The sequence below is a fragment of the Esox lucius genome, chromosome 13, assembly GCF_011004845.1.
Source record: "Esox lucius isolate fEsoLuc1 chromosome 13, fEsoLuc1.pri, whole genome shotgun sequence".
NCBI classification, from domain to species: Eukaryota; Metazoa; Chordata; class Actinopteri; order Esociformes; family Esocidae; genus Esox; species Esox lucius.
Genome location: NC_047581.1, coordinates 22,676,161 through 22,694,699, shown reverse-complemented (window position 1 = coordinate 22,694,699; position 18,539 = coordinate 22,676,161). Strand labels below are relative to the sequence as shown.

At 38.8% G+C, this 18,539-nt stretch overlaps 1 protein-coding gene across 4 annotated transcripts in view; it reads left to right on the top strand.

The window, feature by feature from the left end:
* Nucleotides 1-837: 837 nt before the first annotated feature.
* The window catches only part of LOC105029443 (poly [ADP-ribose] polymerase tankyrase-1), a 29,869-nt gene continuing 12,167 nt past the window's right edge, over nt 838-18,539 (top strand). For 2 of the 4 annotated variants that reach the window (XM_010902803.5, XM_010902804.5), the window contains exons 1-13: nt 838-1,580; nt 4,597-4,821; nt 5,601-5,696; nt 5,873-5,909; nt 6,645-6,720; nt 12,257-12,277; nt 13,765-13,859; nt 14,013-14,079; nt 14,175-14,361; nt 14,590-14,711; nt 15,552-15,643; nt 15,763-15,841; nt 15,948-16,119. In XM_010902803.5, coding sequence (XP_010901105.2) covers nt 1,130-1,580; nt 4,597-4,821; nt 5,601-5,696; nt 5,873-5,909; nt 6,645-6,720; nt 12,257-12,277; nt 13,765-13,859; nt 14,013-14,079; nt 14,175-14,361; nt 14,590-14,711; nt 15,552-15,643; nt 15,763-15,841; nt 15,948-16,119 — 1,720 coding nt within the window. In that variant the 5' untranslated portion in view covers nt 838-1,129. The remainder of the gene's footprint in view (nt 1,581-4,596; nt 4,822-5,600; nt 5,697-5,872; nt 5,910-6,644; nt 6,721-12,256; nt 12,278-13,764; nt 13,860-14,012; nt 14,080-14,174; nt 14,362-14,589; nt 14,712-15,551; nt 15,644-15,762; nt 15,842-15,947; nt 16,120-18,539) is intronic. The other 2 variants (XM_010902806.5, XM_010902805.5) reach the window with 1 other exon arrangement.

The window sequence follows — 18,539 nt, the reverse complement described above, 5'->3', positions numbered from 1 at the left end:
CAGAAAGTATGTTGGGCCAGTCTGGGGATCGCTCACTTTTTAACCAACAGGGCATGCCTATTCTGGGCGCTGTATCCTTCAGCACTGGAATGATCTGATTCATCCTCTACTCACTATTACAGTAGCTCTGGCATGATGACGAACGCCGAGCTAAAGCCCACAAATTGTATCGAATCAATTAATACTTGTTTTAGGTTGTTGAGGTATCGTGAGAATATAGTGAATGCACATGTTGCTTCAGTGACAGACCTGTTAGGCCCCCAAACTCATTTCTGGATCTCAAAGCCATTTCCTCTTCTATTATTTCATTGCAACCCTCTTAACAGTGATTTATTTGGACCTGGGATACCAGGTGAGTGCAACTGATGAGGTACAACAGAAAACCAGCAGGCTTCAGACCTCATAAGGTAAGAGTACCCCTTTGTAAGGCAAACTGCAGTGATACCTTTGAGATGGGGCAAGACTAGGTGATCAAATGTTGACCAAGGTAAGGGTCACAGACCAATAGTCTTCAGAAAGTACAGGATTTTGTGCACTGGAACAGTGATGAAGGATTAAAAATAGGCTAAAAATGCATTTCTCTACTGACATTGAAGGTGTTTATGAAAACAAGGACAAGCTGGTCAGCTTTGTGTTTAAATTTGGGCCTTCCAGATTGAGGTGGGAGGGGGGGTTTTCTACCATCACTGATCTGTGTGCTAGCTAGCTATGCTACCAGCAGAACAGGAGTTGGCATTTCTGATCCTGAAAATGACAACAAATGCATTAAAAACGGGCAAATTATCGAGACAGCTGGACATGTACCTGTCCTATAACATGCAACCTAGCGATTGGTGTAGAAGACACGTGGGCCCGAATGTTGTAGGGGATTGTTGGTAGACTGCGCCGGTATTTCTCACGCCAAATTTGATATATTGTTCCACTTCACCGGCAGTTTGTGGGACCAACATTACATTTAATAATGACGGATCAACGAATACAAACTTGGTACTGATTTGTTGACTTTGCTATGGTATCTTTCAAGAGAACCACAAAACCATTGGTCGAGTAGGCGGGCCTTCTGAGTGGCTGTGGCATAGACAGTGAGTGTTTTTGTTTCCAGAGAGGGAGTGAGAGAGCTGCTTTGAAAATGGCGGTGTCTCGTCGCTCATCACAGCAACAACCGCAGGGCAGTTTACAATCTCCCCCACGAAACGGTTCTCTTTCAGTAAATCCTCCGGGCTCTCCTACGATTGATCTTGTGACTGCGACGGTAGTGCCGGATGGTGAGCGTGGATGCAGCGCAGGCATGGAAAATCCTTTGGCCTCGCCAGATCTTCCAGCCCCGGCCTTCAGTAGTGGGAGCAGCACAAGCCCCACCACAACAACCTCGGGTGGGGGGAGTAGTAGTGTCTCGAGCCCCGGTTCAGGAGGCACGAGCCCTGGCGACGGTTGTACCGGAATCGGTGGAGCTTTCAGAGAGCTATTTGAGGCCTGTCGGAGTGGAGATGTATCCCGGGTTAAAAGACTTGTGGACTCGGTGAATGTGAATGCAAAGGACATGGCCGGGCGAAAATCAACTCCTCTTCATTTCGCTGCAGGTTAGCTAAGCTAGGGCTAACCAGCTTTGTTTTCGTGTTGACATCGCAGTTTCTTTGGTTTGTGTTTGTCAAATATATCAATTTGGGTTGTCTTAACGAGAAGAACTGATCACGTAACTAAGTATTTAATAATCACCACAGTATCTACATATTTACATTTGATAAGAAATAGTGGACTAGCTTTCCAAGAAAGGGCCATCGAACGAAGCTAACTAGTTAGCTGGTTAATGCTAAAAACATATTTTTGACGGCCTCAAAATCGTAAGTAGCTCAGTCCGCTACTAGTACTATTGTTGTACTTGCTAAACATACAACACGTTTTTTTAAACGGTTTTTCTAAATATCTTCCTTGGATACCAATTTTTGCATTATAATCAAGAATACCATAACGGTGTGGGTGTTAAAGTTCAAAACCAGCGCTAACCACATTGCTTAGATTAAGACAATTTCCATGTAAAAGACTCATGATCACCAAAGGTGAACATTACAATACATTTGGTGTGAAATAAAAGCATAGTATTGTTGTTGGAGAAACTAAGGTACAGTACTTTTCTTTTAGATATAGATAATGTTATTTAACCAAAATAGTTTATCTGGTTAGAGCATATCAAAGTTGTCTTGGAAAAAAACATGTATCCGGAAAAGTAATTAAACATATTAGATGGTAATAACATCTTGTTGCAATTTGCTGAGATGTTTATTTAGGTGTAATAGAAATGACCTAGTGCTGTCTCATCTTTTAGTTAAAGGATAACGTCCCTCATGAGTAAGTAGGATTATGAAACTTCTAAAGTGGACCTATGGATTAGTGTTTTTGTTTTAGATTTGGGGGGAAACACACTAATTTGGGTGATTAACATGGTGGCTGACAAATCTACAATATATAATAATTACTAATATCATCTTCTAAAGTGGAAACTAAGTTTCTAATCACAATTCTTCCACTTCCTTGCTGTTATATACAGCTCATAATTATGAAACATCTGTGAATGTACCTGCCCATTTCTCTAGGTTTCTCATTCCAGTTAATGTCACATCTAACTCTTCTGACTCCTAAACTGTAAAGTTTGCTTTGAACAGTGGCATATCCTCCCATTAGGATCCTATGATTGATGTCTGTTTCACAGTTTTATACAGTGATGAATAGAGATCACTACAGTAGATATTAGTACAGGGACAAAATTAATATAGGAAAGCGGAGTAGTGGTCTGAACACCTGGAGTAAATACTGAAGAAGCACCTTTATTTGCTAAGTACATTTACAAGCACCTATCATTTTAGTAGGTGTACTGGCGCTGCTAGGGGCAGAATACACAATCAAGACATAGTGGGGTTAAATGTATTATGTACATTTTTACATTTGCGCTATATTAATTCTGGGATGGCAAGGTTGGCTAGTGGTTAGGACATCTAACTGGTGTTCCCTAGTTTAAATCGCATAGCAAAACTGTTAACCCTGAATTGTCCTCATCCTTGACCTTAAACATTCACCCCAGATCATTGTAAATAATTTTGTTCTTAATCAACTGATCTGGTAAATAATGGTAAAAAGAATCTTGGTCTCAATTGACATTTACTGACTGTCTGTACAGGGATCATTTTTGAAACTGTGGGTGACTGGGGTGGTGGATGTCTGGGATGACCTATCCTGCATGCTACTTTGCCCTGTAGTCATGTAAGACCTTAATGGAGGGCAGGTGGCCAATTACTCTTTCTGCAGACTGCATTGCAGTTACTCCTGCAGCTGGCAGACCCAAAACAGACATTGCTGGTGGTAAGGATGGATAACGATTAGTTGTATATGGCTGCATCAAATCTGTTTTCTCAGGTGCCACAAGCTGTACATCTGGCATTGTGCCTTCTTGATGGTCACTGTGATGTTGACATCTCAGAGATACATGGACCTTTCAGTGTTTTGCCGTAAACGAAAATAGATTCCAGGGCCCTCGTATATCAATCTTACGTATGTTTCTAATAAAATTCTCGCATATGTGAAAATCCTACGATTTACGTGCGCATACAATTATTGGGATTTGTCAAACTGGCGTACGCAACACACAAGCATGCTTCCGCTGATAAATCAGACCCATACTATACTTCTGCGTATGTGAACGAAACGCAGGAGTATACTTGTAGAAAATCCATATAGAAAGAAGCCTTCAAGCTTTATATAGAATTAATAAGAGCATAATAGTTTTATCTTGTTTGTTCAATGCACAATTTTACACCTATGTTTATATTCAAGTGGTTTAAAAAAAGTCACAAATTGCATAATCATTTGTACAACATAATTATTGTCACCTTTGTTATATATACACTGTATTTTTGTATCTCTGTTAAAGTTGTTTGCAAGACAACCCAACAACTTGTGTGTATTTACCAATGCATTTGTGTTATTTTAGGTTCCGCAAGGAGTGATATTTTTACGGCAGTTTAACCTCCCTTCCTAACTCAATCTTGCAGTCTTTTGCAATTCTATCATTATTCTTTTTACTTTGGCGGGGGACATTCTTTATGTTATGCTAGTTATTTTATGTTAGTCTAATAGATTCATGGATACGATGGTTGATCATGAAATGCAAGCGTGAAAAGAGTTGTACTCCCAATTAGTAATTTTGCACTGCTTGATGCTCTTGGTCCTTTCTTCAAGCATTTTTGTTGTCTTCCATTAGCTTAGTAGTCTAAATACCACATATTGTAAGTCTGAACACAAAGGATATGGCCTATGGCAAATAGGGAAATAACAAAATAAATCATTTGGCACATTGCTCTACTTGCCATGTTTTAAGAAAAACATACATTGTTACTATTGATGATTGCTTTCAAACATCTTCAGTATGAAGTTTGTCATCCCATCACACAGCCCATGTTACCATTCAACACCGATGCAAAAATGCAGACTGCTCATTTTAATATAAATATTTGTTTTGTTTTTTGTACCACCAACCACGCGTTACTATTTTGGCAAAATATCACCCTGAATACACTGACCACGTCTTGTCCATCACCATTTCAGGTTTTGGCCGAAAGGATGTGGTTGAGCATCTCTTACAGACTGGAGCTAACGTGCACGCCAGAGATGACGGTGGTCTCATCCCCCTGCACAACGCCTGCTCCTTTGGCCACGCCGAGGTGGTGAGTCTGCTGCTGTGCCAAGGTGCGGACCCTAATGCCCGGGACAACTGGAATTACACACCCCTGCATGAGGCAGCCATCAAGGGAAAGATTGACGTGTGCATTGGTAAGGAAGCCCATGTCTGACTGTGATGGTCGGTCCTCTGTGTTAAAGCTATAAGGCAAGGTTTCTCCGACAGTGTCAGATTAATCTAGGGCAAAACATTTCATTATCCTTTATTGTTTTTAGTCCTAGATGTTTGTCCATGAAACGACAAAGTATTTGACTGAAGTACTGTAAATTCTACAATGTATATCATTTTAATAAAGGAGCTGCATATACTTTTTTCCATTGTAATTGACTGGGTTCATGAAAGGGCTCAACTCGATACTCTACAAACTCATGGATTCTTTAATTTCATTGTGTGAAATAGCAGCTCAACGGTGAATTACATATTAGCAGTTATTCAGAGTAATAAATGTTTCAGAGCACTTGTACCGTCATGTTGATGGTACCATTGTGTTTCTTAATCATGGCAAATGTTCAGAAACATATACTAAAAATTTAGTTATGGGCAAAACATAACAAAGCACAATACCAAAAATAGAGTTGGTAGCTTGATTGTAATTATGGTGCAAAATACTAACTTTTGGAGTACTTTAATGCATGATTTGTTGACCTGATTATTTTTTAGGTTTGCAAGCCTTTTCCAATATTTGATCAAGTTGCTCAGTAACAAAAAACCTGAAAATGTGCAAATCTTTTTATATTTGTTTGATCATGCTCTTTAAAAAAATATTATTAGGACTTACATTTGGTTACATTTTAGGTACATTTTATGAAGAAATTCAGAAAGTGCTAAAGGCTTAAACAAACATTTTCTCAACAATGTCTGTTTCACACAGTGCTCCTACAGCATGGTGCTGATCCCAACATCCGTAATACAGACGGTAAGTCTGCTCTGGATTTGGCTGACCCCTCTGCCAAGGCTGTGCTCATCGGTGAGTTTCAAATAACTATTCAATTTCAGCTAATTCTCTCCATTGCTTTAAGTATATTCTAGGTGCTTTAGAAAAAAACACCTATTCTAGGTGGTTAATATTCTTTTTTTTTTTTAGCCATGTCACTGAAACTGTAACATTCTTTGCTGTTCTAACCTTGCATTCCTGTTATTCAGGTGAGTACAAGAAGGATGAACTCCTGGAAGCAGCCAGGTCAGTGTAGTCTTATGTCTACTTGTTTCAAAGTTTTCAAACCATGTAAAATAATACAATTACCCCAGCCACTTATTATTTTTCTATTTTTCATCAGCTAGTATTTGAAGTGGTTTGGCTAAATTTAAATATATAGTTATTGGTTGTACTTAACCCAAGTCAGATGATCTCTGAGCATACCTCTGGAGGAAATTGACGTTGGCATATTGTTAGTTTAGTTGAATGGTAAGTCTCTTAAAAAGTAACCAGCTTTTCCCAAAACCAGGAAAAAAGTCCCATCTACTCCAAAACTGGGTCATTGCTCATTTAGCATCACAACGCTACACATAGGAATCAATATTTTATACATTTGCTATCAGTACTGATAATGATAAGAAGAATATATTCACTATAAATAGAGAATGCAACTTTATAGCCTAGCTGTCTCAAATCTTTGGAATTGCCTGACGTACTGGAACAAATAGAACATTGCGGTCTCAGAAATCTCTGCAACAACCATGCACTGTCGGTTTCACTTCAGCACCATCAGTCCTTGAAGGTTGTTACATAGTGACAATGTTGCTATCCCTTAAGCTTTTTTCAGGTACTCCCTGAAATTGACTTTCTACCTGGCTTTTATTTTAAACTGGTTTTTGATTAAATCTGTGCAAATGCCCTGCTATTAAAAGGGAAATGGGGCTATTACAGTACAACGTTAAGTGACTCTCCGTATTCTTAATGATTTGTGTGCTACAGGAGTGGCAACGAAGAGAAACTGATGGCACTACTGACTCCGTTAAATGTGAACTGTCATGCCAGTGATGGCCGCAAGGTAACATATTTACTTCACAACCATATATCCCTCCAATTTATATTAATATTGTGTAATGTAGCAAATGCTGCCCATGTATGACTTGAATTTTTCTCCTATGTATCACTCAGTTTAAAGTCAGTGCCCTTCTTTTTCTTTTAAATTACATAAATATTAAAGCAAGATATGGATTTGTTTTAAGATAGAGATACTGTAGACCCTTGAGCAATTTGATATGAAGTTTATACACCTAATGTAGCTATTCCCACAAAAATATAAATTATTTAAGATTTGTGAAATGGGCCTTTATTATTATTGTGCATTAAAATAATTTGATAAAAAATATCTTTGCTAAATAGCTGTTCCCACCAAACAATTTGGTAGTTTTATTAAATTTTGTGCTCATCTTGTGGGCATATCATAGCTGTTATTAATCTGTAGCTACAATATTATTTTCTTGTAATGAGTTTTAGAAAACTGCAATCTGCCACTGAAGTTTAATGTTAAGTACCAAACACAATGAAAACATCAATAGTCTGAAATAATGTATGGAATCATGTAGCAAGCCAAACATTTTTAAACATTTCATATTGTAGATTCTGCAAAGTAGCCACCTTTTGTCATGATGACAGCTTTGCACCCTCTTTGCATTTTCTCAACCAGCTTCATGAGGTAATCACCTGGAATACATTTCAATTAACAGGTGTGCATTGTTAAAAGCTAATTTGTGGAATTTCTTTCCTTAATGCATTTTTGGGTTGGTATACAGAAGACCATCATTATGTCTGTACTGTAGTAGTCCATATTATGGCATAAACAGCAGAAATAAGCGAAGATCTATAATTACAAAGGTCTATCATTACTTTAAGACATGAATGTCAGTAAATCCAGACAATTTCAAGAACTCCAGAAGTTTCTTCAAGTGCAGTCACAGAAACCATCAAGCTCTATGATGAAACTGACTCTCATGAGGATCACCACAGGAAAGGAAGACCCAGAGTTCATTAGAAATACCAGCTTCTCAAATCTGCGATCAATTGCACCTCAGATTGCAGCAAAAATAAATGCTTTACAGAGTTCAACTGACTCATCTCAAAATCATCTGTTTAGAAGAGACTGCATGAATCAATCAAATCTATTTTATGAAGCCCTTTTTACATCAGCGGTTATGACAAAGTGCTTTTACAAAACACCCAGCCTGAAATCCCAAGAAGCAAGCAACAACAATGTTGATGCAGAGCGGCTAGGAAAATGTAGGAAGAAACCCAGTGAGGAATTAGGCTCAGAGGGTTGGCCATTCCTCTTCTGGTTGTGGCATGTGAAAAATGTACACATTTTAGTAATGAATAAATGCCTTTGGTCTGAGTATATAAAACAATCCAGAAGCATGACCAGATGGACAGGGACAATCTGGGGGGGGAGGAATGGTCAGCGTAGTGGCAGCTTGAATCGTCAGGTATCGTCTTGATCTGCAACACAACAAGGAGGACCATGGACAGGGACAGCTACGAGTCTTTCGAGGCTGGTACTCCTGAAGTGTGGTCCAAGTTTAAACGGAGCAGGAGACAAGGAAAATTGAGAGCGCATTCCTTAGATTAACAGGGATTTACAATGGAGAAGGAGAACTGGCCCTGCTCCCCTGGTACAATAATATGGGGCTGTAAAAACAGTGGTCCAGTGACACTGGCCCTATCTGAGGGTAACCCTGGATGGGGCCCAACCGGCAGGAAGTCAATCCAGCCACTTTGCCAAGCATCAACCACAGGGACCCCATCCAACCACATTGAATGAGGACTTGAATCAAGCCTTTATATTCCCAGGCCTGTAAAGAAACCACTACTGAAGGACTGATAAGAAGAGACCAGGAAAAATGAGAAATGGACATTAGACCTTTGGTATGGGTAGTCCAAATGAGTCTTTTGGGTGCAACCCCTGTGTTTTTGAGAGACAAAGTCGTTCAACGGATGATCTCTGCATGTGTGGTTTCCACCATGAAGCATGGAGGAGGCGTAATGGTGCGTGGGTGCTTTGCTGGTTACACTGTCTGGTTTATTTTGAATTCAAGCCACACTCAACCAGCATGACTGCCACAGCATTCTGCTGCGATAAGCCATCCCATCTGCTTTGCAATTAGTGGGACTACAATGTTTTTCAACAGAACAATGGCCCAGAACACTCCTCCAGGCTGTGCCAGGGCTTTTTGACCTTGGAGAGTGATGGAGTGCTGCGTTAGATGACCTGGCCTCCACAATCACCCAAAATTATGTGATGGTTTGGGATAAGATGCACCGCAGAGGGAAGGAAAAGCACCAACAAGTGCCCATCATGTGGCAATTACTTCCAGACCTTTGGAAAAGCATTCTAGGTGACTAAATCATGAATCTGGTTGAGAGAATGCCAAGTGTGTGAAAAGCTGTCATCAAAGCAAATGGTGTCTGCTTTGATTAATCTAAACCTAATCATTTATTTTGATACATGATTTCATACTTTTGATTTCATGACTATTATTTTAAATATTTAAAATGGGAAAATGAAATACCCTTGAATAAGTAGGTGTCCATACTTTCGGCTGGTACTGTAACTCTGATTGAAGTTGTATGTAACCGAATGTAGATGTTTGTTTGGAGATTAGACTTTTTCACGGCTTCTGTGTTTTTATAAACTTGTTTCTTGGGCATACTGGGGCATTCTATGGTTTTCATACATTAATAGGCAGATTGAAAAGACCCTGACAGACTCTGTAAATAAATTGTTGCCTACAAAAAAAAATGAAACAGTGAATAACAGATTGGGACTTCAGACAGTTAACTCAGTAGGCACTTCAAACCGCATCCAGTCTAATTTACCAGCATCCACTCGCCTTGGTTCTGTCAACTTTACAACAAGAAAGAGAGAAACCATCCAAATGTGTGGTTTTGTGGCAATATATTCTAACTTAATTTTTCCTTGACTAAGCTACTTAAACTGTACATGATGTTTTCCCCCTGGAGTTTGAAGTTTTTGCGCAGTAATGTAAACTCTGCTAATGATATGTTTACTATCCAGAATTAGTCAATGCTGATGACTTGCGATGTTGTCAAAGTAGCGATTTAGCCAATGTTGCTGTTACTGCTCTTCCTTGATGAGGGTGTGATCCACTAAAGCCTGGTGCTTGGTGGTGATGGTTGCGATGTTTGAATTCTAAGTATCATTTTTAAGGTGAAAACTCCTCCGCTGTTTGTCTCTGAGTTAGATAAGCCTTTAAGTCTTAACCTAAGTGACCACCTTTGTGCTTTCCAAATTGTAAAATTGAATTTAAGTGTTGACAGTAGTGTCCCTTACTGCTTTCAGGTTATATTACAAAGGAGGGTACTATCTGGTGTGTGGCCAACATTTGCATATCAGCTAAACAAGTCTATTTTGACACTAGACCAGTCTATTTTGACAGATCCTAGCTTCACAGTCTGATCTAGAGTGTTAGCCTCACAAAAAACACTTAGCTGATACTAGGAAGGTGAGAGTCCCCAGTCTTGAAGTGTCATCCTCAACTGCATAGGACTTTAGATTTAGACTTGCTAAGCAATTCAGTTCTGTAATTTGTTATTCTAATGCTGGTCTTTGTAAGAAAGTAGGTTGGATTCTGAAAAACACAAATCTAAAACTTATAGAATGGGGTGTGAACCCAGGTCTACAAAAAGGAAAGGCATATGCCTTTCTATTCACGTTAATGAATTGAATTATGTTTTATGGAGACGTGTTTGATTACATCCAACTATGTAGATGTATTTATCAGCTCAGATGGTTGGCCCTAGAGCCAGAAAGGTTTGCCAAACCATCATTAAACCAGTGGTTTATGCAAGTGTGGCCCATGTATGTTTTCTGCCTGCATACTATTAAAAGTCACTGTTGTGTTCAGATTACAAACACCATTTTCATTGTTGTCCGATTATTATGTAGGACTACATGAAAATAATTTACCATTGGATTTAATTAGATTATTACTTTAGTTAGACTCTGTGCCAAAGCTATGTACTGCTTCCTAACATTGAGCAACGTGATATTCTCTGATCTGTGACCTAAAAGATGCCCATCAGTCGAAGACTAAACTTTGTTTTTATAATTTTTTTATACTTGTGCTCAAGTTAAATATAGTCTCCTGTGGTTAAGACTAAGGCTCATTCATATTTTTGCCAGACCGCGTAAGCAGAGCCAGCCAAGAAAAGCGAATATCTCTTACTGACTGAGTGCTTGACTGACTGATTGACCCATTAATATTAAATATACAGTTTAGCAATCTTGGCCGTGTCATACTTTTCATACTACTTATGTCAGTGGGGAATCACACTGTCTTCAGTATTAAGGGAGTGAGGAAAGATGTTACATGTTTTGGGGAATATATTCTGTCAATTCTGGAATCCAGATAATTGACATAACCCTAGATTAGTTTAGATGCTTAGCATTGTTGATTTTAAATACAGATCTTAAACCACAGTTTATGGTAGTTTAATCAAAGGCAACATTTGAGGTGTTTACGTTTTTTAGGTTTAGACATTACCTGTTAGCTTTAGGTTTAGGTTTCAAAGCTACAGGATGTTTAGGCATAAAGGTTTGGTTATCAATGTTACGGTTGGGAACATTCATTCCTGGTTTAGGCTATTGGACCCCTTATGGATAGAACACTTGTGTGAAAGCGCAACATTAGCAGCATAACGGTATGACTCTGAGAATGGTCAGGTTTCATCTTATAAAATCATGATAAATTTCACAATTATTCATTTCACTTTTCATCAAGCTTTTAAAACATGAGACTTTCATAACCTTTTTTAAACATGGGACATGTCTGTTATATGAAAAAAAAATGATCTTGAAACAAACACCTTTTTTTTTTTTTTTTTTTGCCTGATTTGGCACTCGTTCAATTAGTCCCTGAAGTCAATGCTCAAATACACATCTGTCCTACTAATTATTCCTTCATATACATTTTCCGAGCATATTATATTGTTATTGACATTGGAAATGTTTTATTTTTTCTGCAGAGCTGGTTTGTAGATATGTTTTTGTTGAAAGATGAGACCAAAATTAACATGTAACAGTGTGATTGAAAGAGTAGAGGTAAAAAGGAAGTTGTGTGCGTAGATTATGAAGTGGGTGTTATGTTTTTGACACACATCTGCAACTGGAAATGACTTGCTGACGACAGCAGTTTTGAAGTGTACATAAAACATCTTGTCTGCTAAGATACAAGCCAATAGCTCCAATGTTCTGTTATTTCTAAAGGGCTCATCCTAAAATACATGTGAATTAAATTTAACAGTCGGTCTGCTATGTATCCCAATAATCATTGTATATTTCCTTTCATCAGAAGTGCTTGAATACAGGGCCAAAATAACAATGTCTCACGGTCCAAATACTTCTTTGTAGTTCACTGTGAATGGATAATTCCAGTGTTAATCTTATTTACTTTAATATAAAGAGTGATAAGCTAGCATTATCTTCTTGCTTTGAAAAAAAATGCTACAATTTTGTAATTTTTTGTTTTGTTTTGTTTTTTTGTGTGACTGGCAACATTGTCGATCAGTCAACATCCCAAAAAATGCTGGTAAGTTTGCCTTGATAACAGCCATCTGATTGTTGCACTATTGTGATTTTTCTTTAATCCATGGTTTATTTGGCCAGTACACTGACTCTCACTTGTAATTGCACATCATGGACCTGGGTCTTTTGGTCACATTTCCTACCCCAATGCTCTTGTGTATGGAAGTGAGTTGGAGGGTGCTTGTGTGCCAGACCTGGGTTTAATTCTTTTCTGTTGTCTTTCAAATATTTGAGCTGTGCTTAAGCTGGTTGGTTGCAATGGAAACCTTTGGACTAGTCCTTATTAACTTTGCCCAAGCAGGCTCAATCAACTGCTTAAAGTATTTGAAAGAAATCAGATGGGCTTTCTGTTTAAACCCTGGTGTGGTGTTGTCAGTTTGTGGTTCGAAGGCCACGTCCCACTCAAAAGAGCTCAGAAATTTCACATTGCCTGCTTTTCCAGAGTGCCTCCTCCCCCTTTTGCACCCCTCTAACTGCCTTACCCCCTTCCACCTCTGCAACGTTTCAATCACTTCTGTCCCTCCAATCAATACATTTAATGTAGGTCTGTGACTTTTCTTTTTTAATGGTGGTCACATGCATGTCTGGAAGCCTGCACCTGCATTTTGTCAATCAGTTCATGTACTGTATTGTTTGTGGTTATGTGACTGTCCACTTCTCACTTCTTCTAGTCTTGAACGGGGCAAATCATTTTTCATCTTTAAGTGCTGTGCTGTCTTTGCTGCTAATGTTTTTTGTATTAATGGATTTCTTTCCTTATGGTTGTCTTCATCAAGCACTGAATTATTCTAATATAACCTTAATGAATTTGGTTGATCTGTGATGTACTTGTGATTCGGTGATCCGTCTTACAATTTACAAGTTGGGCAGTAGTCTTCTGTCTTGTTAGCATTGAGTGCATGAATGCTACTATTTCTTCCTTTCTGTTTGTCAGGTAAACTGTTTCTAGCCTGATGGATGGATAATCTATTCCACAGCTTGTTTAAACTAACAATGCAATGCTTCACTCATTTGGAATGGATATAGACATACACATTGTATGAATACATAATGCTATAAATTAAATCCTTCCTCCCCCAGCATTTTAGCAAACTGTATATTGTTTTTGGGAAGGAAGGGGTGTAGTTGGGTCAGACCTTTGTCTAGCTAACATTGGCTTTTCAACATTTCCGCTATTTCCTTTTTCATCTTTCTCCACTTGAGGTACGCTAGGGTCAATGTGCGACCTAAGAAGAATACTTTTAATATGGATGATAATTAGTTTTGTCAGGCTTGCATTGGTAGGGTGGTCAAAAGTTATTCTGGAGTTCACTACAATCTTGCTGAGCTTGCATCCTTTTACCATTTCCAATATAAACTCAGACTTTCCTGTGTATGCAACTTGTCTCCAAGTATAATCAGCCATTCACAAACTCTCTGGGCCCCTAAAGGCAGTTTGTTATAAGCTACATTGACCGAGGTCTGTGTATAATAACATTTCCTCTTTTCCAGTCTACCCCATTGCACCTGGCGGCTGGCTACAACCGTGTCCGCATAGTTCAGCTACTTCTGCAGCACGGGGCAGATGTCCATGCCAAGGACAAAGGGTAAAACCACTCAAATAGTTAAAAGTTTTGCTCCCACTGTTTCCTCATCAAAGATCATTCTTAGATTTGTACAACCTCAATCACATAGTGATTACCTTTTGTTAATTATAACTCGAAAGTAAAACTGAATGGCTATATCTTTTTGGCACACAGTGGCCTGGTCCCTCTTCACAATGCCTGCTCCTATGGACATTTTGAAGTCACTGAGCTTCTTCTCAAGGTAAGCGCTCTATTCATCTGTCATTTGTCTGTAGCCCTGCCTGTCACATTTAATGCTTTTATTGATTGAGAATATGATTAACTCTGTGTCTACAGCACGGAGCGTGTGTGAATGCCATGGACCTGTGGCAGTTTACCCCTCTCCACGAAGCTGCATCTAAGAACCGTGTGGAGGTGTGTTCTCTGCTGTTGAGCCACGGGGCAGACCCCAACCTGCTCAACTGCCACAGCAAGAGTGCCGTGGATATGGCGCCGACCCCTGAACTTAAAGAGAGGCTCAGCTGTGAGTTCTGTTTGGAGATGTGTACACACGTGCATGCACCCACACACACAAAGTCCTCATATAGCCTATGGAAAAATACATCTACGTACGTATTTGCATTTCTTCATATTCTCAAAAACTCCTAACAGGACACCACCTCAAACTAGCATCTTCTAGACTGAACAAAATGCCAGCATGTACACTGAGATCTTCTGTTAATGTTTTCAATATCCTCTGTGTACCATTAAGATGAGTTTAAAGGTCATTCGCTGCTCCAGGCTGCTCGGGAAGCAGACATGGCCAAGGTGAAGAAGACCCTGGCTCTGGAGATCATCAGCTTTAAACACCCACAGACCAACGAGACAGCCCTGGTAAGATCCCTTGTCCTTCTGTATGGCTAATTTTCATTGTTACAGTCCTGACAGCTAAAGTTTCCTTAAAATTACAGCTATATACCTGTTCCAATGGCATCATATTCCCTAAATGTAAACTACTACTGAAAAGTAATGCGTCATATGTGTGGCAGCCTTGAGAAAACTCCTTTCAAAGATTCAAGTCAAACTAGATGCAGAAAGACGTGGGGAGGGAACATGCCACTGATGTCTCTATCTTCCAATAAATAATATTTGCTACTTAAAATAGAATTATCTGAACTGCCAAAATTACTGAAATGTTGTTTATATTTTAGCACATTAGATAACATTGGCAGAAGTCTTTTTTTTATTAATGTGCTTATAACTTTGCTAGCTCTGGGGCATTGACAGTGACAATCCAACACACTTATGTTTACATTATTACTATTACAACTACATTATTGATTGCAAAGGTCTGTTTAATACTAGTACATTATTAACTAACAAATGATTATATTTTATTTAGGCCAGTCGGCTGCAACACTCACCAGGGCTGGAGGCGTTAGCTAATGATGTAACACGGCCTGATGTTGCTAGCTATCATGTCAGAAAACCTTGAAAATGAACTCTTTCCTTAGAGTAATCGTACGTTTTGTACATTATAGTGATGTACAGGGTTGAAACTATCCAGAACATCCAATATCTACATTTTAATTGTAAGCGTTTTAGTAGGTTTTTGGTTTGTTGCCTAAAATGAATGGGCATGACATCCAAGGCCGCCACACCCACTTGATGTTTTTAAAAGTAATGTGTTAGAAATGGAACACGGTGTGAATTGTGTGCTGTACCTTTTTTCAGCATTGTGTGGTTGCCTCGCCTCACCCCAAGCGGAAGCAGGTTACAGAGCTGCTGCTACGTAAAGGTGCCAACATCAATGAGAAAAACAAAGAGTAAGACACCAACCATGTGCCAGTGTGTCCCTTAACATGGTATAGGGAAAAAATAAATGAACAACAACAGTTTGGTGCCTGGCTTTAAATCACTGCCTTTTCTCTCGTCCTGCCTGCAGCTTCATGACGGCCCTGCATATAGCAGCTGAGAGAGCACACAATGACATCCTGGAGGTTCTGCAGAAACATGGGGCCAAGGTATACACTGTAGGCCTCTCCATGGTCACACCAATACAACTTCACTTATCTTATCATCCTTGCTGTTTGCTTGACTGACTTGGTCTGCCTACTTCCATCTCGCCAGGTGAATGCGGTGGACAACCTGGGGCAGACAGCCCTCCACAGGGCAGCCCTGGCGGGTCACATTCAGACATGCAGGCTGCTTCTTAGCTACGGGGCCGACTCGGCCATTGTCTCCCTACAGGGCTTCACTGCCTCACAGATGGGCAATGAGGCTGTGCAGCAGATTCTCAATGGTATAGTAGATTTGATTAAATGGCTTTAAAAAATTAGGGTTAGGGTTTTTTTTAACAACCCCGTTTCCCAAAAAGTTGGGAATGAGCATTAAATGTAAAGAAAAACATAATGCAAACATTAGTTAAACCCTACATTCAATAGAAAATAGTACAAAGACAACATATCAAATATTGAAACTGAGAAATGTTATTGTTTCTTTGAAAATACATGCTCACTTTGAATTTGATGCCAGCAACACGTTTCAAAATGTTTGGGACAGAGACAGCAACGGACTGGAAAACTTGTGTAATGCTAAAAAACTAAACCTGGTAGTAGAAAACTGTCCTGTGGTCTGAAGAATAAAAATGTGCAATTATTTTTGGGAACCATGGATGCCGTGTCCTCCGGACTAAAGAAGAGGGGGGGACCATCCACCTTCTTATCAGCACACAGTTCAAAAGCCAGTATCTGTGATGTTATGGAGGTGCCTTAGTGCACATGGCATGGGTGACTTGCACATCTGTGAAGGCGCCATTAATGCTGAACAATATATAGGTTTCGAAGCAACATAGGTTGCCACCCTGACAACGTCTTTTTCAGGGAAAGCATTGGTTATTTCAGCAAGACAATGCCAAACCACATTCTGCACATATTACAACAGCATGGCTCCATAGTAAAAGAGTCTGGGTTCTAAACTGGCCTGTCTGCAGTCCAGACCTGTCACACACTGAAAACATTTGGCACATTTTGAAACCAAAAATGTGACAAAGGAGAACCTGAACTGTTGAGCAGCTGAAATCCAAGAACGGGAAGACATTTCACTTTCAAAGCTACAGCAATTGGTCTCCTCAGTTCCCAAATGCTTACAGAGTATTGCTAAAAGAGATGATGCAACAGAGTAGTAAACCTGCCCCGGTCACAACTTTTTTGAAATGTGTTGCTGGCATCAAATTCAAAATGGGCATGCATTTCTACAAAAGCGATAACATTTCTCGGTTTCAACATTTCATATGTTGTCTTTGTACAGTTTTCAATTAAATTTAGGGATAAATGATTTGCACATCATTGCGTTCTGTTTTTATTTGCATTTTATGCAGCATCCTAACTTTTTTAGAAACAGGGTTGTATATTTCAATTTGATGTTATTTTGTGTGAACGTAAGATGTCTTATGTGATTAAGTCAAAGATGCAAAACCACATTACCTTCTGTGTATATTTGGAACTATACTGTTGTTCCACCACTGGTGCTTCTGAGAAGAAAAAAGAACAATTGAAACAATCTTATTTGTTTTTAGCAGACTTTGGAAAATAAATTCTCATTTTAAATATCTTCGTTCAATCTAGCCTGCTATCACTGTATCGTACCTAGAAATGATGAACCAAAATGTTATTGAAAAAGATATCGGAGACCAATGTTATGATCAATTGCGGTAATATAGTTTCAGGTACTAATTTACAAAAAATGTCCATAGATGCAACAATCACGTTTTGTGCAGCTTATCAATAGGTTTTTCAAACAATGTTTTCCCATTTTAAGGGGGGAAAAAGTCACTATCGTTCTAAGTAATATAGTAAGTTGGAGAATGTATTTCTATCATCAAAAAGAAAATGTATGGTGATAATTGAGGAGTCAAAGGAAAAACTTTCTATAGTATTCTGAAACTTCAGGAGGGAAACCTGTCCATGTACAGTGGATATAAAAAGTATACACACCCCTGTGAAAATGCCTGGTTTTTGTGATGTAAAAGAATGAGACAAAGATAAATAATGTCTCATTCATTTACATCACAAAATCCTGACATTTTCACAAGGTGTGTAGATTTTATATATCCACTGTATGGGAAAATTCCCTTCAAAGATTAGTGGTTATATAAAAAGTTGCAACAAACAGCCTAGAGTTGCGAGCATTATGCTTGTGGGCATTTGAAATCAAGGGTAGTCCACCATTGGACAATGAAATCATGAAAGGATTGTCTATGTGGGGTGAAATTATCTTTTAGTTGGTAAAGTTACTTACTTGACCATGATTTGAAAAATAGATTCCTTGTAGTAATGCGCAATATCTAAATAGAAAGTTTATACCCCTGTAAATTATCTGGTGTCAGTGCCTCAGAATTGATGCATATCCCTTCATAGTAGTGTTTTATTCTTCATATCAACAAATATTGCAATTCATTTGTCAATTAGCATTTTGTGTAAAACTATTAAATCCAATTCAGTCTAATTTTAGCAGTGCAGTGCAGATTTATATCCATTGTGTCACAATTTTATTTAAAAAAAATCCTAATCAATGGTTTTAAAATAACAGAGCTGTGCTTTTAACAGGTTGAAAATACCAAAAAGTGTGAGTTGGATTATTGCGCATGTTTGAAACCAGTTGAAAAGAGAGAATTGTGAGATTTTATTAGGGCTGTAGTTTTATAACTATTCATATGAATAC